The 22,354-nt window shown below is 37.9% G+C and overlaps 1 protein-coding gene across 7 annotated transcripts in view; it reads right to left on the reverse strand.

The window, feature by feature from the left end:
* Positions 1-1,264: 1,264 nt before the first annotated feature.
* Positions 1,265-22,354, reverse strand: part of col18a1a (collagen type XVIII alpha 1 chain a) — a 168,434-nt gene continuing 147,344 nt past the window's right edge. For 2 of the 7 annotated variants that reach the window (XM_057852303.1, XM_057852302.1), the window contains exons 17-41: positions 21,059-21,130; positions 20,137-20,163; positions 19,120-19,218; positions 18,933-18,968; positions 18,699-18,788; positions 18,585-18,617; positions 18,372-18,407; positions 14,258-14,317; positions 14,099-14,176; positions 13,983-14,018; positions 13,780-13,833; positions 13,617-13,682; positions 13,414-13,473; positions 13,309-13,339; positions 10,839-10,892; positions 10,726-10,757; positions 10,501-10,629; positions 10,251-10,410; positions 8,345-8,409; positions 8,127-8,255; positions 7,993-8,025; positions 6,670-6,990; positions 6,397-6,594; positions 2,725-2,840; positions 1,275-2,648 (exon numbers count right to left, since the gene is read on the reverse strand). In XM_057852303.1, the coding sequence (XP_057708286.1) occupies positions 2,435-2,648; positions 2,725-2,840; positions 6,397-6,594; positions 6,670-6,990; positions 7,993-8,025; positions 8,127-8,255; positions 8,345-8,409; positions 10,251-10,410; positions 10,501-10,629; positions 10,726-10,757; positions 10,839-10,892; positions 13,309-13,339; positions 13,414-13,473; positions 13,617-13,682; positions 13,780-13,833; positions 13,983-14,018; positions 14,099-14,176; positions 14,258-14,317; positions 18,372-18,407; positions 18,585-18,617; positions 18,699-18,788; positions 18,933-18,968; positions 19,120-19,218; positions 20,137-20,163; positions 21,059-21,130 (2,229 nt within the window). In that variant the 3' untranslated portion in view covers positions 1,275-2,434. Of the gene's footprint in view, positions 2,649-2,724; positions 2,841-6,396; positions 6,595-6,669; positions 6,991-7,992; positions 8,026-8,126; positions 8,256-8,344; positions 8,410-10,250; positions 10,411-10,500; positions 10,630-10,725; positions 10,758-10,838; positions 10,893-13,308; positions 13,340-13,413; positions 13,474-13,616; positions 13,683-13,779; positions 13,834-13,982; positions 14,019-14,098; positions 14,177-14,257; positions 14,318-18,371; positions 18,408-18,584; positions 18,618-18,698; positions 18,789-18,932; positions 18,969-19,119; positions 19,219-20,136; positions 20,164-21,058; positions 21,131-22,354 lie in introns of all 7 variants that reach the window. The other 5 variants (XM_057852299.1, XM_057852301.1, XM_057852305.1 and 2 more) reach the window with 5 other exon arrangements.

Below are 22,354 nucleotides of genomic sequence, written 5' to 3' on the forward strand. Positions count from 1 at the left end.
TGGATTGTTTTGTTTTAACACCTGAAATAAATCAATCAATCAAAATCAATCATTATCTGACAGAATTGCAGGGGTGCTAATTAGCGTTGTTCCGATCATGTTTTTTTGCTCCCGATCCGATCATTTTAGTTTGAGTATCTGCCAATCCCGATATTTCCCGATCCGATTGCTTTTTTTTGCTCCCGATTCAATTCCAATCATTCCGATAATTTTCCCGATCATATACATTTTGGCAATGCATTAAGAAAAAAATATACGGGGACGAATATATACATTCAACATACAGTACATAAGTACTGTATTTGTTTATTATGACAATAAATCCTAAAGATGGCATTTACATTATTAACATTCTTTCTGTGAGAGGGATCCACGGATAGAAAGACTTGTGACTTTGTATATTGTGACTAAATATTGCCATCTAGTGTATTTGTTGAGCTTTCAGTAAATGATACTGTAGCCATGCCCAAATGCATGATGGGAAGTGGAACCATGACTGTGCGTAGTGCTACCAATTGGGAAATTGTGTTGGGAAATAACATAAGGTGTTAAGAAAAAGATCAATTACTACCTTGCTTCCCCACATTGCTTCCCATGTTATTTCTAATTGTGGGAAGAGGGATTGTAAGGCTTGTAAGATGGCATTTACATTATTAACATTCTTTCTGTGAGAGGGATCCACGGATAGAAAGACTTGTAATTCTTAAAGGATAAACGTGACTTTGTATATTGTGCCTAAATATTGCCATCTAGTGTATTTGTTGAGCTTTCAGTAAATGATACTGTATCCATTTAACTGTTCTGCCTACCTCGCTTCCCCACATTGCTTTCCACGTAATTTCTAATTGCTGAGAGAGGGTTTGTAAGGCTTTAGCCAATTAAAAAAAGGCTCCAAATTCACTCTACTCATTTTACGCTGCCTTTTAGCTCTATATATAGGTAAAATGGCGCCATTATAGATTGTTCGCGACAATGCGTGAGTAGGTCGTGCAGCGCATGCATTAATTGCGTTAAATATTTTAACGTGATACATTTTTAAAAATTTAATTACCGCCGTTTTCGGGATAAATTTGATAACCCTACCTTAAGCCTAAACTAAAGACTCTGTATGAGTGTAACATATTATGTCTGTAACGTTAAATACAATTAGAAAATGATTTTAAAAATATATATATATTAAAAATAAGGCATGGCCGATATTTTTTTGCCAATTCCGATACCTTGAAAATGACATGATCGGACCCGATCGATCGGCATCGATTGGGACATCTTTAGTGCCAATACTTTTGGCCAGCAGTACCTAGATAAAAAGATACTATCTTCTTTACCAAATCTTTTAAGTCTGAGGTTCCCCTTAAAATGCTTTTATCGGCTCTACTCGCTATGTCGAATTAAATTGTGATAGATTTTCATAAATCAGTGCTTAATAATGCCGAATGGATCACATTATTATTGTGGCGTTTGAAAAGACATTTATTCAGTGCCTTGAAGATCAGTCCAGCTCAATGCATGATTGAGATTAAAAAGGGAAACCACAGGTTCAGTCAAGCATCAGTTGTACTAAAGTCGGGTTATAACAAAATATTGTTCTTGAAAAAAATCTTTATACAAAATTTCAACACAGATTAGCGTCAATCACTTTCTGCACACTCTCGGTTAAGTAAATCCTTTTGATGGTTAAATCTCAAGAAGAAAAATGGTCCTCGGTGTCAGTTCTGTCCATCGAACAACATGCGGTGTAAAATGAAGGCAAACGCTGCGTTGGAAAGCACTTGTAGCAGCATACTGTACATAATTATAATATGAAGAGGAAGTGGTACTATACGGAATGTGCGCTTATTGAATGAAAAGCAAACTTGGTCTGATAATAAGGCACAATGACTGGGAAAAATGGTCTCAATATAAATGGGAGTACAGAATTTGGGCAAGCTGTATTTTCATTCAAATCGTTTGTCATTATATAACTTCATTTAAAAATAAATATCTTTAATTTCAAAGTCTTTGCCCTGCCCAAAAGTAGCCCACAACTAAAAAAAAAAAAAAAAAATTGGAACAAATGTTAAATGATCAATACAAAAACATTATAACAGAATGGCTATGACAACATTTGAAAAGGTAAAAATTGCTAACACCAAAAAAATGACAACGCAAGTAACACATACAAGTGGATACAATTTGTGAACATATTTACCGCATTATTTTTTTTTTTTACTCTTGTTCAACGCTTAGAAGAAAACATGGGTCCCCGTGACAAAAGATACTCTCTGTCCAACCCTGATCTCTTTGGCGTTCATAGACGGAAGAAGAAGCATGTGATGCAAAGCCCCTCTGCCAGGCCAAAAAAGCTGCTGGGCAAGTTCATTGGACGCCAAGTTTAAAAAAAAAACAAAAACACGAGAATCAAAATTATTTGAAAAAAGTGGATGGATCCTTTTTATTTTTTGGAGTGTGACGTGGAGGCGTTCTCAATGCAAAGGACGATGTGTGAGTTGGAGCAGCTACGAGAGTGTTGCTGCAGGAGGTGGCCGGTCTGTATCGCCGACGCCAGGCCCGTCACGGCTTGGTCGCCGGCCCGCCATGTTTCACAGTAGTGGTCTGTTTGCCTGTGGCCTTTGTCGCTCGACCCGTGCCAGACCATTTTGTGCGGCCTGAAAAAGCAGAGATGGTAGATGATGTGTATTTATACTGTACATTGATAAATGGAGGACATTTTTTGTTACTCACCACGCGCTGTCCCTGAGAATATCCCTGCCATCAAATGAGTAAATCGGTACACTATTTCTCATTTTGCTGGCACTATCATCAAAGATTGATTCCCAGCTGTCAAAAAGCACTTGATCCTGCATGGGAGGGAAAATATGAGTTTACTGATGACGCTTAAGGCCAAATTATACCGGATGCGTGTGCTGTACGTAGGCATATGCCGATAAACGGTTTCAAGGTATACCGTGGTATGAAAACGTCACGGTTCCAAAACCGCACAAATCTTCTGTCATACCGTCCGTAAGGTACAGTGGGACAAATAAGTATTTAGTCAACCATCAATTGTGCAAGTTCTCCTAGTTGAAAAGATTAGCGAGGCCTGTAATTGTCAACATGGCTAAACCTCAACCATGAGAGACAGAATGTGGGAAAAAAACAGAAAATCACATTGTTTGATTTTTAAAGAATTTATTTCCAAATTAGAGTGGAAAATAAGTATTTGGTCACCTACAAACAAGCAAGATTTCTGGCTGTCAAAGAGGTCTAACTTCTTCTAACGAGGTCTAACGAGGCTCCACTCATTACCTGTATTAATGACACCTATTTTAACTCATTATCGGTATAAAAGACACCTGTCCACAATCTCAGTCAGTCACACTCCAAACTCCACTATGGCCATGACCAAAGAGCTGTCAAAGAACACCAGAGACAAAATTGTAGACCTGCACCAGGCTGGGAAGACTGAATCTGCAATAGGTAAAACGCTTGGTGTAAAGAAATCAACTGTGGGAGGACTTATTAGAAAATGGAAGACGTACAAGACCACTGATAACCTCCCTCGATCTGGGGCTCCATGCAAGATCTCACCCCGTGGCGTCAAAATGAGTGAGCAAAAATTCCAGAACCACACGGGGGGACCTAGTGAATGACCTACAGAGAGCTGGGACCACAGTAACAAAGGCAAATATTTTCAAGTGGGAGAACTTGCACAATTAGTGGTTGACTACATACTTATTTGCCCCACTGTATGCATGGAGAAATCCCTCGCTTGACGGGTCAGCTCGGCCATGCACTGCACAACTCCTTCAAGCAGGGCAATATGCACAGTAATGATATGATCTGACAACTTCTCTAACTTGACAAAATCCAGGAGAAAACAAAACAGATGTGACTTTTCTTTTAAAGGCTGCTGTATAACTTGATCGTTTCATCATGATGAATAAATGTCTCTTCCATGGATTGATACGGTAAAATAAAAGTGAGGACTGAAGTCGGAAATCGGAACGAGCGTAAGAGGAACTATTGTTATTTGGGTTTGAGTTTCCCGAGGGACAGATATAGTTGACAGACACAGGAAGTCTGTGTTGTGTTACGTTTGTTATGGTCCGAGTTGCAATAAAAGTTGACTCAAATGAGTTCCAGATACTAAATTCTGTGCTTTATGAAGAGTGAAAAAGCAGAATTCAACACAGACGAAATCATTCGACCAATCAGAGTGAAGTATAACCGAAACAAAATGGTGACGTCATGTACCGTAATGGTCGGCAACGATCGCTGCATACGTTTTCTTCAACACAACATGGCCGTGTCAATAAAAAAAAGCTGTCTTTATATATATGTGTATATATATATACATATATATATATATATATATATTTCTGTCTACATCCCTGTACCCCTGTATAATGCGCACCATGATTTTACAAGTTGATTTTGCGGGAAAAAAGTAAAGATACACGATAATATCGGTTACCGATAATTATCGGCCGATAATGGCAATTATGACGTCACACAGATAATACAGATTTTTTTAAAAATCAACCGATAATGCAATCCGATAATTATATACTTGATTTAGCCTCCAATCCAAATGTAGGCAACCAAGCAGTTTTCTCCACTTCTCCACCGTCGCCTGCTCAACCCCTCCCCTCTCTGAAACCCCTGTGGGAAGAGGGGTTGAGGAGTACAGCGTCATTGAGGAGGCAGTGTTATCAGTGTTGAAGCGCTCTCACTAGCGTGCATTGATTTTCCCATGTGTGAAATGAAATAAACGATGCTCTCGCCATCTACAAAACATTCACTGCGGAAGTTCCACAAGGCGTAAAGAAAGCGTCCTCATGGAACACCACTAACCCAGCAGCCATTTAAAACTGCATCCCAAAGGTTTTTGGAACGAATACGAGGCTGCTGCTAGCGCGAATGCTAAAGCTATTGTAAACACAAACTATAAAGGAAGCTACGGGGCTTGTGACGATACAGAGACGCTGCGGTCATCCCGGAGTCAGGTTGTTTGTGAATAAAGCCCAAAGCGGGTGGTAAACTCCCATCTATGGCTAAACACCTCACGAGACCGATAGTCGACAAGTAGTTGTCTTCCGACGGAGCCCGCCGGTTTGGCAGGCCGCCGCATCGCCCTAGGCGGGCAGAGAAGAGCCATGCACCGAATACGCCGCAGCGAGCCGACCGGGGCGAGCGGATATCCAGTACGAACTTAGCTGCCGCCGCCACTCCGGTTCAAGACAGAGGCCTGGCGCGGGTGCTAATTTGGCAGCCGGACAGACTGAAGGGCACGGGGGGGGGAGGAAATTCCCGAAATGACCCGATAGCCAAACCCCTGGATGAAAGAATAATGCAGTTTATACGACCACGATTCTTCGTGAAAGACATGCCGATCACATCAGTTTTACCACGGACAAGTGATGTCAAGTAAGCATGTTTATCATGACGGCACAGTGGTTAGTTGATAATTGTAACATGCACCAAACCACACAAAGAAGTCATCCAGTCAGTAATGCATTCAGTACGCTTTAAATTTATGACGTCTTAATCAGATCATTCTTCTTAAATCTAGTCAAATGATTTTCCCCATCTTGTTTTGAGTGTTGAGGACAAGTTAACCGATGAATGCGCCAGATTATTCCACTTACTTGAACTAAATATTGCCATTTGTTCTTATTAAGGCCAAACATCTAAAAAAAATAAGGTCATTTTTCACCTAAATCAAGAAAAAATTGCTTTCAAATAATGTTTTGAAGCATACATATTCTTGAATAAAGAACATTTCTGACAAGTTTTTTTTTTTTTTTTTTTTTTTAGGATTATGTATAATAATTTATTGCTTAAAATAAGGCTGTTAAACTTATTTTCAGCTGGCTATTTTTCTTCAAGCAATCTGAGTGAAATATACTTGAAGTGCTGGCAGTTAATTTCACTTATTCCCAATAGATTTACACTGAAAACAAGGGAATTTAACTAGTTTTAAGGAGTTGTGTTTTTGCTGTGTAGTAATGTTATATGTTAGGAATGGTTTACTTTTAAAGCCATTTTTGTGCAACTTAGGTATTTACTCTGTAAGTAATTGTTGCCAAAAGTTTACCATTACACAATGTCAGACAATCTGTCTTTATTTAGACGTTGGAATTTACTACTTGTTCACATTTGATGTTGAAAAAAAAGAGCAATAATATTTTTGTACAGTAATATTTTCTCTTGTGTATACTTTAAAATTTTACATAAATCTTTTAATAGAATTATCGGCTTGACATTATCGGTTATCAGTTGGAACGGTATCGGCTGAAAAATGCATTATGGTGTATCACTAGAAAAAAGTGCGCGTTATATTTGGGAAATTACGGTAGCTCTCTGCTCAAACTAAGTACAGTGATAGTATCAGTGAAAACTGCCGCATCTCACCTTGAGGTTGACAATGGGCAAAGTGTCCCTGTCCGACCGGCGGACAATGGTGTAAAGGTCTTGGAGCTTGGAGGACAGGAAGGCTCTAAAGGTCCCCTTCAGGCCCACAGCACGGGCTTGCTGAAAACACAAGAAGTCTGCCCCCCGAATTCCTCGCATGTTACCAGTTTGAGGGGCGTTCAGGGCGATGAGATGGAGCTAATAAAAAAGAGAGAGGTTACAATACCAGTATTTGTCAAGCACCCATGAGAGGTGCTAATTAACATCACTTACCCCTGATGCTGATTTGTCCCCGTGTACTGCGGGATGCAGTACAGGTGGGTTGGGTCTTCGCTGGGGAGTGACGGGATATCTCTTCTCACCCTGCTCTGTCGCCAATCTGCCATCTGTCTGACCTGAGTGCCTCTGGTCTGGGAATCTGGAATCGTACTGCGGAGGGTAGTGGGGATCCACAGGTGGCCGCGACGGCGGCTCAAGGGGTCGGACCCCGGAAACGCTCTGAGAGTAGTGGCCGGCACCGTTGTTTTGGGACTGGTCGTGGGACTGGGGGTACAAGATCACAGGTGGTGGCTGAACCTCTGCAACTTCATTTTCCTGAAATGTAAACAATAAAAATTGAATATCAAGAAACTGAAAATGTATGCATGTTTTGTGGAGACTAAAAATGTCCCGATAACGTCATTTTCAAAGTATCGGAATTGGCAAAAAAATATCGGACATGCCTTTTTATAATATATATATATATTTTTTTTATTTATATCGTTTTCTAATTGTATTTAACTATATATATATTTTTTAATTTAAATCGTTTTCTAATTGTATTTAACGTTACAGACAAAATGTCTTACACTCATCCAGAGTAGTTTTGGCTTAAAGTAGGGCTATCAAATTTATTTTGTTAAGTAATTAACGCATGCGCTGCACGACCCACTCACGCATTGTCGCGTTCAATCTATAAAGACGCCGTTTTACCTATAGATAGCGCTAAAAGGCAACGTGTAATGAGTAGAGAGAATTTTGACAGTCTTTGGAGCCATTTTTTATGTGGCTAAAGCCTTACAATACCTCTCGCAGCAATTAAAAATAACGTGGGAGGCAATGTGGGGAAGAAAGGTAGTAGTTGATCATTTTCTTAACACCCTATGTTGTTTCCCAACGCAGAGAAGATATATCAATTGGTGCCCCTACGCAGAGTCATGTTTTGGACTTCCCATCATGCATTTGGGCAGAAGTTAAATAGCTGCAGTATCATTTACTGAATGCTCAACAAATACACTAGATTGCAATATTTAGTCACAATATAAAAGTCACATTTATCCTTTAAGAATTACAAGTCTTTTTATCCGTGGATCCCTCTCACAGAAAGAATGTTAATAATGTAAATGCCATCTTGAGGATTTATTGCCATAATAAACAAATACAGTATTTATGTACTGTATGTTGAATGTATATTCGTCCGAGTTTTATTCATTTTTTTCTTAATGCATTGCCAAAATGTATATGATCGGGATACTCAGATATACTCAAACTAAAACGATCGGGATCGGATCGGGAGCAAAAAAACATGATCGGAACAACCCTAGTGGAGACACTCACCAAATCTCTGAAGAAAGGGTTGTACTCTCCCAGCTGCGAAGGAAATACAAATGAATTAATTCCACCAATACAGATACTGACTGACCTCTCAACGGTTTTTGGCTACAGGTGTTTCTTAACTGGAGTAACCATACCATGACTTGTCGCAGTCCGTCACGGACTCTTAAATAGAGGTCAGCTTTGTCGATGATGTAGATGAGGCTGCCTTCCGCCTGCCGTCTGGCTGTAGCAAGCATTGTGTCGTAGGACCTGAGAACTGTAACCTGTGCACAGCCAATGAACAAGTCATTTGGTTGGACTTCAAAAAAATCAAACAAAGGGTGTTGCTGATGGATAGATAAGGAACACCTACTCCAGATGAGTGTCCAGGACTTCCAGGTGGGCCAGGAGGACCAGGAGGTCCGGGCACATTCCCAGCTTTAAATAAAAAGATACATTAAAGAGGATGTGGTTTTTAATCCAGAACCTGTGAACTATCGTTTTTTTGGACTATACGTCGCTCCTGAGTATAAGTCTCACCAGCAAAAAAATGTGCAATGAAAAGGAAATAAACATATATAAGTCGCACCGGAGTATAAGTCGCATTTTTGGTGGGAAATTTATTTGATAGAATCCAGCGCCAAGAACACACATGTCATCTTGAAAGGCAATTTAAAATACAACAGGCTGAATAGGTGTACGGTATGCTAACATTACATGACGCTAGAAATTAGATTGGGCCTAAGAAATCCAGCCCGACCCGACTGGCCCGCGGGTATTAAAGCCCGACGCGGCCCAAGCCCGATCAATTAACTTGATTTGCTTGCCCGAGCCCAAAAACCCTTATGTTTTATTTGTAGGCACGAGACCGAAAAAAAAAACGAAATTTTATGGGTTTTTTTGTGAGGACTCAGGAGAAGGAGGAAATGCGGGGATGCGATGCGTGGTTGCGTTTTGTGTGATTCCGTTTGTGACGATGCCGGTGCATATATGCATAATGATAAATTAAACCTGTCTTTTGTAACGAATTCTCCCAGCTAAACAAGACTGTAAGACTGATATCAAAAAAACTTTATATCTTTTAGATTTGCGTGTCTGTTCTAACAGGCGGATAGTCGATTTGACATTTTAATCTCCTCAAGTTGGCAGAAAAAAAAGTTTTCTCAATGTTTAAATAGTCTACATATTTTTATGATCATTCTAAATGCATTTACAAAACGAAATAGCGCTGGAAAAGTTTGTTAAATATAAAAGGAAATACCAGGATGATCGCGGAGGGCGCTGCAGGGCGCTGGGAGGGAAAGATTGAAAAGAAAGCCACTGCGTTCACGTGCGCAGGCATGCACAGCGGCTTCTCTGTTTTATCCAAATTATTTATTTTATCTAACATCCATACATAGTTTCAGTATAAATTAGGGCTGTCACAATGAATTTTTTAAATTAATCACGTTAATATATTCGACGACATTAATGCACATGTCCCGCTCAGACAGATTAAAATGACAGTAGAGTGAAATGCCCACTTGTTAATTGTGTTTTATGGAGATTTGCCGCCCTCTGCTGGCGCTTGGGTGCGACTGAATTTATAGGCTTCGGCACCCATGAGCATTGTGTAAGTAATTATTGACATCAACAATGGCGGGCTACTAGTTTATTTTTTGATTGAAAATTTTACAAATTTTATTAAAACGAAAACATTAAGAGGGGTTTTAATATAAAATTTCTATAACTTGTGCTAACATTTATCTTTGAAGAACTACAAGTCTTTTCTATCCATGAATCGCTTTAACAGAATGTTAATAATGTTAATGCCATCTTGTTGATTTATTGTTATAATAAACAAATACAGTCCTTATGTACCGTATGTTGAATGTATATATCCATCTTGTGTCTTATCTTTCCATTCCAACAATTTATTTTACAGAATGTATATATAATTTACAGAAAAATATGGCATATTTTATAGATGGTTTGAATTGCGATTAATTGTGATTAATTACGATTAATTAATTTTTAAGCTGTAATTAACTCGATTAAAAATTTTAATCGTTTGACAGCCCTAGTATAAATATATGAATATATATTTATTCAAAAAAAAGTTAGCGAGAGAGAAGTCGGGCCGACCCGACCGTAAATAATCACACATAAGTCGCCCCAGAGTATAAGACGCACCCTCTGCCAAACTATGGAAAAAAACTGCAACTTATAGTCCGAAAAATACGGTATGTCAAAAGGACGTCTTGGTTTGATAGACTCAGAGCAAGAACAAAACGACTCACTTTGACTGGGCCAAAAGGCGCCAGGTAAAGAGGGAGAGCTTGACGGTCCTGGTGGTCCAGGTGGGCCAGGGGGACCTGGTCGACCATCATAGCCGAGCCCTGGTTTGCCTGGTGGTCCCTGAGGTCCAGGGGGGCCCATTATGGATTCTCCTTTTGGACCCTAACACAGACAAAATGCATGAATTGATTGATTTAGAAATATCCAGCTGGCATTGTGTTTTTAGCTAAAAAGTTTTATACTCTAACTCACTGGTAAACCTGGCTTGCCAGGAGGCCCTTGTGACCCGAGAGGTCCTCCAAAACGCGGGTCATAATATCCACCAGGTTCACCCTTTTCTCCCTTGACTCCCGGCTCTCCGTGTTCTCCCTTTAAGTCATTCTGTTGTAGAAAAAAAAAGTTTTAACATGTGGTTGCATGTAGTGTTTCCCCTGTTATTTGTTATAATGTTGTTGATAGCTTGACTCTGGAACTCACCTTGAGTGTGTGAATATCAAAATTGGATCCGCCTGCAAATACCAGTTATTTTCCTTAATGTGTCGCATACACAAATGACCACAGCAGCAATTATGAAAAGTGGGAGAAATTACCGGGGAAGCCTGGAAGGCCACGTTCGCCCTGGTCTCCCTTCTCCCCTTTAGTAGCTGTAGTAAAAAAAGACATGCACACCGTAGCATGAGACAATACTCCACAGGTAACTGGCTTTAGCATTGCTATTTCCTATTGTGAGGTACTTTGTTTTATGGGCTCATTTCTCATATCTCGTAAAACTTGACGGCTTAATCTTGTGACAACGAAAAGACTATATCCCTTTCAAGCTCATCTGTAAAAAGCTGAAAATAAGAACGATTTTTTTGTCTCCAGAAACTCAAAAGCCCTCTTTAATCTTACTTCTTTGACAGGACCATTTACTTTTGCCTTAATGAAAGAACTTGACAATCTTCAAGTACGATTCTTTGATACACTACTGTATTTCACAACAACAGTAGATACAGTTGGTAGGCTATAGGACTTTAGGCTATTGGTTGGGCATCATTTGAATTTGAACGGTTCCGATTCCAGTTTTCGATTCCGGTTCCAAACGATTCCTGATTCCAATTCTTTTGGGAAGGGTAAAAAAATTGTATAGTTTATAGTAATTTCTTAACTTCTCAATTATTTTTTTTAAATTATATGAACTTTCAATTAACTTTGATATAAATTTCTCTTAGGACTATTTTTAACTTTTATATAAATATCAGTCTTTGAACTTGAATATGATGAAGTTTCTTTCCACAGGAGTGCACTTTCACAAAGATGTTTATTTTTTCCAAGGCTCACGGAGAAAACATTTACACATATACTTTTGCCTATGTTTTAAAGTGTCTTATGCTGCAGGCATTTATTGTATTGCATCGTTTGTATTTCTTGCAGATGTCAGGCGGGGAGTGTTCTGTCCTTTGATCTTAGGTTAACAATTTTTTAAGTTTGATTTCTTTCTAAACTGATATATTGTTCATCCGTCCACAAGATTTGTAACATTATATTGTAACCAGGGGTGAAAGTGGCTAGAACTTCTTGCCGGAACTCCCCGATGTGAAGGTTGCCACGGAGCCAGAAATTTGTTTATTTATTTTCCTTTTTTGGGGGGGGGTGGGAGGTAAAACCTCCTAAAACTACTGAAATGCAAAGAAAACTGTTTTGGCACAGTTATTTGTATAACACATACAAAAACTGATTTTCATTAAAATTGTATTAGCAATAACCTCAACCTCCATCTCCTAATTTTTATTTTCCCAGATTTTCCTCACATACTGTACTAAATGCCAAATCTCAATTTTAAGTACGTTTGCATTCTTTTTTTTTAAATAATAAAGATATAAGTAACATACATTCAGAAAAATAAGTACAGACTTATATTATGCAGAGTGAAATGGAATATATTTTGAAGATCGCGCAAACACTGACTTTTTAAATCATAAGTAAATGAATAAGTAGCCTGACATAAATGAACAAATGTAAGTCCAAAGTGCACATTGACAGCCTACAAGGCAAGTCTCCTGCTTTAAGATGGCGGCTGTTTACTAACGCACCTAGTTTTCAATGCATGTGTATGTCGCTAAATGCTTGATTAGGTTGGTTGTATTAAAACTTCTTATGGCTTTACCACCACGCTTGACTTTATTGTGGCATATTTTGCACTCTGCCTCTTCGTCTTTGTCATCCTTTAAGGCTAATTTTAGGGAAACCGAAGCAAAAACTGGAATGGATTATGTATATTTGTGCGCTGGAAAACCTGGGCCGGATTTTCAAAAAAACTGGATCGGAAGTCTGGATCGGAATTTTTCCGTGTCGGCCGATCCGATACCGATCCACATTTTTTTGCCCATTTCGGCGTCCGATCCGATCCAAATATGGGATCGGGACATCTCTACTTTCACACCTGATTGTAACACCGAACTCAGTTTTTCTTTGGTTTTGTTATGTATGCTTGGCTTCCCCTAGTGGTGATTAACTGGAAGCAGTAGGCAAAAAGAACTTATTACTTCAGTTGGAAAAGAATCCTTGAGGTGTATAGATGCTGCACACCTCCTCTGCACTACATGTCGTTGGGAACCCTTGATAAAACACAATCTGTAAGTAAGAGGGCCTGATATCATTTCGGTGTGTTTATTCTGTTACTTTGTTGTCTTTTATGAGAAGCGAAGCAACACGTTTTTGTGCTAAGCTAAATTAGCTACTTCATATGATTTGCTCATAACGGAGCTAGTCTTAATGTGGTTTCTTCTTTGAGGTGTTCGGCAACTATTTTTTCCGGTCGAAGGTTAGCGAAATTTTTTAAAAATCAAAAGGTTCCGGGAGAACCGGAGTGTTAGTTCCGGATCTCATCGATACTCGATGCCCAACCCTAAGTTTTATAGAAAAGAAGTTGTCTCTGGACTGCCTGCCCACCCATCAAGTGGGAAACCAAACAATCAAGTCAATACTGTTTAGGTGTGACATCAGAAATCCCTCATTTTATATTGGAGCCATTCCTCTAACTTTCTCCATCCATGACTGTGTATGACAAAGTACTCATACCTGGATAGTTTCTGGAGGTTCTATCGTAGTCCTGTTACAACAAAATACAACACAATATTAACTGTGTGTCATATAGTTACTGCTTTTAAAAATTTGGCAACTCACAGTGAAGCGATCAAAGGCTGGTCCTGGTGGTCCTGGAGGTCCTGGTGGTCCAGGAACTCCCTGATTTAAAAAAAAAAAAAAATTGAGAACGATACATGTAACAACTTTTGACTCATCCACATTAAATGTGGCTAAATCACTGAACAATCTAAACATGAACAAACGAAATACATCTATTAAATGAAATATAAATGATAACTTACTGGGTATCCAAAGCCAGAACCGGGCTCGCCTTTCTCCCCCTTGTATCCGTTTACACCAGGCCGACCCTAAAGGATGTGACATTTCTTTTTATTACTGTCTGCTTGGTCAATCAGATGTGTACAAATTGTATTACACATTTACATAACATATATTATTACTTACAGGTCTTCCTGGCATTCCAATTTCGCCCTTAATTCCAGGAGGTCCATATTGCCCCTATATGGGAAAATGATTCTTAGTAATGGCACATTGCCACAAATCAAATCAAACATTTAACATTTGGAAATATAAACCGTTTTTGATAGTATAGCATAGTACAGTATAGATATAGTTTTTATGAAAATCTGAACTTTGTATTTGCTTACTGGTGGTCCGATGGGTCCAGGAGGCCCTTGTTCTCCCTAAACACACAGCAGAAATATATGGAAAGCAAGCATATTAGATAAAGTGACACGTCCACAGACAAATGAGACCTGCTCACCTTCAAACCCGTTAGCCCCGCCGATAAGAACGGACTCCCATCAGGTCCAACAACTAGACCTGGCTCGCCTTTCTCGCCCTGCAGAGAGAAGTACTATTATCTCCATTACGAAAGGTGACACAAGGCTAAATACAGTACAGTACTTCACTTTGTCTGTACCTTGATGCCATAACCTGGAGGGCCTGGGTCTCCATTGTCACCCTTTGGACCTACAGGACCCTAATGGGACAGCAAAAAAGTAAAATTTGTTGACATCCAACAATTAACTATGAACTAATATTAACCCTTAAAGCGCCAAAGTCGCGAAATTGCGACAAACAACATTGCTGACTTCAGCAGACCAGAACTTCAAATATGGTGCCTCGTGTGGAGTGTTGTTAATCTTACTTAATAAAAAAAAGACTAGTTACAGTTACAAATTACTGCTCCCAAAATGTAATCGAGTTTAGAGCTGAAACGAATACTCGAGCAACTCGAGTAACTCGAGTTTAAAAACTGATCCGAGTAATTTTATTCACCTCGAGTAATCGTTTATTTTGACAGCTCTAAGCATCACGTTTTGCTCGGACTACTTTTAATGCGGGACAACGCGCTGATGTCGCGTGCGTAGAGGAAGAAGCAAAAAAAAAAAAACTTACTGCAGCAGACAGCCGCTACAAACGACGCCGACGTTGCTAAATACTAGCCTGCGCATGCTACGTTAGTTGCAGGTAGCGTCTGATGAGTCTCATAGAGATCACATGTATGTTGAACTAGATGCGAAAGGACAGACTAGGCCGCGTCTGGGCATCGTTAGCAAACAGCCGCCATCTTAAAGCAGTAGAGCGCTAAGCGCTAATAAAGAGCGCTAAGTGCTAATATATAAGATTAACGTTACTGTCACTACTAGCTCACGTAACGTTAGCCCTGCAGAGGGCTAGGTTTCTATTAATTAAGACCACTTTCGATGCGTGGCTAACGTGTCTTACATACAGGCTTTAACATAACATAGCATTGTGGAGTGATGAGGGTGTCAAATAAAAACTCAATAATGCTAACTATCAATTTTAGCTCAGTAGTCATTGCTGGATAAAACACCAAGTAGCACTAGTCCCTAATGTGCTCCAATACAGCCTGTATCATACATTTATTTTGAACACTGCAAAAATTCAAAATCCTAAGCGTAAAGGCATTTTTAGGTGTGTGTGTGTATATATATGTGTATATATATATATATATATATATATTATATATATATATATATATATATATAATATATATATATATATGTGTGTGTATATATATATGTGTATATATAATGAATTTGTCTTTTTTTTATTTAATTCTAGTTACATCTGAGATGCAATTGTTGGCTGTTTTCAACAATATACATAAAAAATAAAGACATTGATTGACTGAAAATGATAAAATGTCTTGTTTTCTCATGTATATCTATAATTTCTCTTCACCTAAAAATATATTTGTTTTATCCGATTACTCGATTAATCGATAGAATTTTCAGTCGATTACTCGATTACTAAAATATTCGATAGCTGCAGCCCTAATTGAGTTAGTAACTCGGTTACCTCATTTTAAGAGTAACTAGTTACTCAGCAAAGTAACTGACATTACTTTTCATGTTCTACACAGTATTACATTCTACATTCGATAACATCTTTCACATCAAAAATGCTCATATTAACTGAAGAATAAAAGCACTACAGTCCCTGACAAAAGTCTTGCCGCTTATCCATTTTGTAGAAACAATTGCTAATAACTAGGGCTGTCAAAATTATTGCGTTAACGGGCATTAATTAAAAAAAAAAAAATTAATCACGTTAAAATATTTGACGCAATTAACGCATGCACTAAATGACCCGCTCGCACATTGCCTCAAACAGATTACAATGAGGCCGTTTATGGACATTAAGAGTGAAGAGAATGCCACCGGCCGCTTAGGGGCAGCACCGTTCCATACTCATGTTATTTCTTCTAAACGTGGGAGGATTAGTAGTTGTGAGACGTTTATGATGTGTTCACAATGCAATGCAAATTGCTATTTGTGCTCCACACATATTTCGGTAAGTTTTCTTTCTTTTAGTGGCAATTATGTGTCTCTTGTTGTATTTTGGGTAAGATATGTACAGATATATGTTATACAGTAAAGGTGAGTGGACACAGGCGTTCTTTGGACCGCGCCGTTTATTGGCAGAAGCTTCCCCTTCACAACAAACATAAGTATCGTTTAGTGAAAGCACAACAAAAATAATATTGCTATCTCTCCCCAAAAAAATAATGTTCACAAAAAGAAAAGCACTTCAGTCTATAGTAATGAGGCCCTATTCTGACACACAGTTAAACAACAATGCAAAATAAACTGGCATTCCATATCAAAATAGCTATGCAAAATACACGTAAAACTTAGACTTTGGTCACTCTATTTTTATTATTGTTATTTTTATTCTTCTTATTATTATATTAACTCTACTTTTGATTGAAATGTTTACAAATTTTATTAAAACAAAAACATGAAGAGGGGTTTTAATATAAAATTACTATAACTTGTAACTATAACAATGATCTTTTAAGAAGTACAAGTCTTTCTATCCGTGGATCACTTTAAAAGAAAGAATGTTAATAATGGCATTTGTGGATTATTGTTACAATAAACAAATTCAGTACTTATGTGCAGTATGTTGTATGTATATATCCGTTGTGTGTCTTCTTTCCATTCCAACAATAATTTACAGAAAAATATGGCATATTTTAGAGATGGTTTGAATTGCGATTAATTGCGATTAATTACGATTAAGTAATTTTTAAGCTCTAATTAACTCGATTAAAAATTTTAATCGTTTGACAGCCCTACTAATAACCTCACTTTTAATTATTCAATTGACTTCAGAAATGGCTCATATGAAAGCTAAGATCCTCCCAAATGATGTGGAATGTACAAAAATATATTTGTTTCACTGAAAAGAGATGTATCATTTAATGACGATGTAAAGGTCAAATTTTGGCAAGACAAAAGTTTTGTCGCCTACAGAACGTAGTGTGAAAATTGAACAAGAAATGTACTGTAAATACAAAAATATGTTACATAACACAAGCGAATTAAGTTGTGGTGCTGTGAGATCCAAATTTAATATTTTATATGACTTCCATGGGCTTGAAGGACTGCATCCATGTGGTTCGGCAAGGATTCATACAATACATGCATAAAACATAGCCATTTCTGAAAACCAATTGAATAATTAAAGGTCAGGTTATTAGCAATTGTTTCTACAAAATGGATAAGTGACAAGACTTTTGTCAGGCACTGTACATCCACTATTTTAGAACATTTGGTATTTACAGTGGTACCTCCACATTCGATCGCTTCGACACACGATATTTTCGACATCCGACGTAAAATTTGACTTGCCATTTGTTTCTACATCTGACGACATGCTCAAAATACGACGATTTATGACAGCGGCGCAGTTTTTTTTTTCCCCACAAGACGGACGCACGGAACTTTCTTGTGAGAGCAATCAATATGTGTTCAAATAATGTTAGTGCAAGTGTTGAAAAAAAGGAAAAAGGTGATGCTTACCATATAAATGAAGTTGGAAATAATAGAAAATACGAGCGTCGTGTGCACATCCGTGAACTTGCTCGACAATATGGTCGTAGAATGTCTACTCTCGACGGTCCTCCTCTGACCTCCGTTTGCCAGGTCGATAAGTTAATGCGACAATTATTATTGCGGTAACTAAGAGTGTGACAATATCTCGATACAGCGATATATCGCGATATTTTGCAACCTGATCGGTTATCGATATGCTCCCGCCAAGTATCGATACTTTTATTCAACATATTGGCCATACAATGGAGTATGGATGCCGTAAACTGCTCAATGTTTGTAGAGCAATTCCTTGGCGGTCCACTAGGGGCGCTCGAGAGTAGTGGTGAAAGTAAAGTGCGCACAAGTCGTCTAGAGAAGAAGAGAGGAAGCTTCAAGTGGGTTGAAAAAATAAAAAAGCTCCGTGAGAACGGTGGAGGAAAAAATGAGAAAAATATTGCTTCTGTGGAGCGAATTAATGGAATTATAATGTATTCCTATGGGAAAATCCTGCTCTACATGAAACCATTTCGACTTACGAACACGGCTCTGGAACTAATTAACTCCGTATGTCGAGGTACCACTTTACTTTTAATTTGTTACATTCCACCACTGGTTGCCTGTCGCAATTTTGTGACTGTTGCGTTGAAAGGGTTAATGACTATTGACGGAAACTGAAAGTAGACTTACAGGGAATCCAGCTCGACCTGGTATGCCGGGACCTCCCTTTTAACAAAAATTATAAAATGGTTAAATAGCGACTAGTTGGTAGATTGATATTCACAGCACTCACGGCACGGCACAGAAAAAAAAAAAAGTCACCATCACATTTTTGGAAATGTGTAGGTAAACCTACGTAATAGATCAATGGGGATTTAAATCACAGGATATTTGAATACGCACCTGAGGCCCAACACTGCCAATAGAACCATCAAACTGCAGTAACATGAAAATGTTAATGTTGAAAAAAGAGTGCAAATTGATATTTTCAAACTTAGTTTAGGGAATCCAGTATACATTCTCAGATGGCTGGTAGATAATTTGTCCTGGTGGTCCTGGTGGGCCTGGAGGTCCTGGAGCACCGGAGCCATCTCGGCCTGCTTCCCCCTTAAACAAAACATGCACATAAGATGACTTCCAACCTGTCACCCATTCATATAAGCAATACAATTGCAAGACATTCATTGGGAAAAAAACAGCAAAATATACATTTTACATGGAACAAAAATGATGATTTCAAATGATATTCACCCTTTCTCCTCTGTCACCTTTGTCACCCTTTGCTCCCTGCAACATTACAGAATGAAACAGAAGACTTTAAAATACTCCATAAAATTAAGACGATGGAAAATTTCCCTTTATATGGAAAAATGAGAATTATAAGGTAAATAAGAGGAATATACTGTAAGATGGATACAATCAAAACAGTATCCAAGACCTGAACTCCAGGGAAGCCGTCCAGTCCCGGTTGCCCATCCCTTCCTTCAGGACCCTCACTGCCCTTCTGACCTACGAGTCCAGGCAAACCTGGTTTACCCTGCAGGGATGAATGCATTCCAGGTAGAATGCAGGTAACAGCAAGAGAATGAGTAAACCAGAAAATATTGACATTGTTAAGATACTGTTCGACAACATGTATGTAGTGCTGCAGCGATTCATCGATTAACTCAAGTAATTCGATAAGAAATCAAATTTTACTGCTTCGAGGATTCATTTAATTAGAGTGGCGTTGAAATGGTTTGTTTTGAAAGTGTTTGCATTTAGTTTTATTGATTTTGGGTGGATACACCGCCCTCTAGTGGTAACAGTGAATATGACATGACTCATTTAACATGGCTTAATCCATCTGCTCCCTGCTAAGACCAACATAAGGTAAGTGTTTGTCTTGCGCTGTTTTTTATGCATTCATAATTTATCTCCTAGGTATATTTAACTGTTTTTTTGTCCGAATATGTGTTTGAACAATTTGTTAGGAGCGTTGTTAAAAAAAATAAAAAAATAAAAAATAAAAAATAAAAAAGTTAGCATTTTATAGCATTTAAGCTAGCAGACTTTTGCTATGCAAGTTAGCCAATTATTCTTTTGTTGTACTTAGATGCTCATTTATATAATTTTATTATTTTTTTCAATAAAGTTTCACGCTATGCTCAGGTTTTTATTTTGAAATGGACTTATTGCTCATGTGAAATGAAAGTGCAATTCTGCATAGTTTGAAGAAACACTAGGGAATTTTATTTTGTATTTGCATTTAATGTTCTTTTGAAAGTGCAATCTTAGCAAGCCATTTTTTACATCTCCTAAATTTATTCTGCAACGCATTAAATGTTCCTAATCCGATTACTCGATTATTCAAACTAACTACTTGATAGATTAATCAAATACTTAACTAATCGATGGCTGCAGCCCTACATGTATGGTCACTTTGTAAAAATGTATCCACGGCTTGGTTACTTACTGGAAGTCCAGGCAGACCAGGTGGACCCTAAGAGCAAATATAGGATTTAATCAAAAACACTTTCTTATAAATGCGTACAAACAGTACAACATACTGAACGATATTGGGGAAAAAAGTGATATTGTGACTTTTAGGGGAGTAGCGATACATTGCAATATACAGTATATTTTCATATTAAATCTAGAAGAATTTCCACCAGGCGACTTGAATAGCTCTGTTTTGGAAGAATTTGGTTGGCGTACCATGACCACACTGTATTTATATAATACAGTTTAATCTAGGCTAAGGGGGTTCATCTGCGAATGATGGAGATTGCCGCATAAAAAAGGGATCCAGTTGGCCATGTCTCTGCACACTTGCTGCTTTTATGAAGGAAAACAAAAGTTTACATGTTCAAAAAAAAAACCAAAAAAAAAACCAATCGCATGTCCTGGGATGGCGCTATTGCTTATGCACACATTGCAATGGCGATGTTCAAACGATATATTGTGCAGACTTAGAATATATTATTTCAATCTGTGTTATATTTGTGATCGTTTGCAGTTTTCAGCACATGTCTAGAGACTTTTGTTAGTTGCTAGTAGCTGTCGGCTGATCATACAGTTCTTAGGTACAACAAAAATGTTCTTGGGTCAATTTGACAATTGGTGTGCATATAATTATTATCCAAATATGTTGAAGGAATAAAAACATTGAATTTGTTGACACATATAAATACAAACAGAAGAAAAGCGACTAAGAACTAAAAAATACAGAATGGATCAATTTAGCCCTCAATATTTTTACAAACAATAAGCGGTCACATTATAGCCTCCAGGGCCATTACGATACAGCTTAAAAGTTTGAAAATATTCATTTAACATTTAACACAAAAATGTAAAAAGAATTGTGATAATTTCTTGAAGTTCAATGAAAAGCTAACCTGTCTTCCTTCAGGTCCTTGGACACCAGGAATCCCATTTGAGAAAATCCCACCAGATCCTTCCATGTCATCCTTTTGACAACAACAAAACTTTAAACATTTTGTTCCTACACATACCAGATCTTCCATATTGCATTTACCGGTACTCAGAGGTGGGTAGAATAGCCAAAAATTTGACTGAAGCAAGAGTAGCGTTACTTCTACTACTACTACTACTTATATTACTCAAGTAATAGCAGTCATCCAAAACATGTACTCAAGTACAAGTAAAAAGAGTATTCGGTGAAAAGAATACTCAAGTAATGAGTAACATTGTGAGTAACTCCTTATGACGTTTTATTTTTTATTTTTTAAATAATGGTATTCCGTTAATCTACATGAACTGTTATTATTATACTTTGAAGAAGAACACCATAACCAAATTAAACTAAAGAAATACCAGAAAAAATGAATTCCGGCGAGAAAACAATACAAGAATGAAACATCATTTGTCCAAGGAGCATGAGTGCCCTCGAGTGGATAAAGCATATGTCCTATTATATAACTTTCAAGGATCATATCTCTGGTTTTCCGTGGTCAATGACCCTATTGGCCCTAATATAAGACGGCCCTGATTATAAGACGACCCCTCTTTTTCAAGACTCAAGTTTGAAAAAAGACTTTTTGAACACCGAATTAATTTTTATGCAGAAAATAATTACAGTACATCAGAAACAAATGATTATAACAATATATTTGAGACAAAAAGCATGTTATTTTGCCTCATTCAAATCTTAATATCTGAACATTTAAATATGTAAACTAAAGCGCAATCACATTTATAAATGAATGGCTTCTGGTTTTTGAAATGTAAACAAACCAATCTATTGTGATAAAACAACAAAATTGCAATAACTGCATTAACCATCAAAGTGAAGTCTAACTGTAACGGTAGTCTTGAAACAAATCTGAATAAGGAAAAACATTGCAATAAAATAATGTAAACTGGTTAAACTTGAGAGTAGCTGAGATCTATCATGACAGAACATCGCTTCAATGATATCTGGCGCCATCCAGCGTCGTAAATGGGTACAATGTCTAGACCGAGAATATAAGACGACCCCCACTTTTTCAGTCTTATTTCAAAAAACACCGTCTTATATTCGGGCCAATACGGTAATAAAAACTGGGAGAGAGGTTGAAATCCGCGGTTTTGCGTCATGTTGATAGCAGCACTCTATGTCAAATACTTAATTTTCCATGGTGCTTTAAAGACGCCACGTGACTGAACAGGCCGGCGTGCTCGCATAACGGCAA

Source organism: Corythoichthys intestinalis, chromosome 12, assembly GCF_030265065.1.
Source record: "Corythoichthys intestinalis isolate RoL2023-P3 chromosome 12, ASM3026506v1, whole genome shotgun sequence".
NCBI lineage: Eukaryota > Metazoa > Chordata > Actinopteri > Syngnathiformes > Syngnathidae > Corythoichthys > Corythoichthys intestinalis.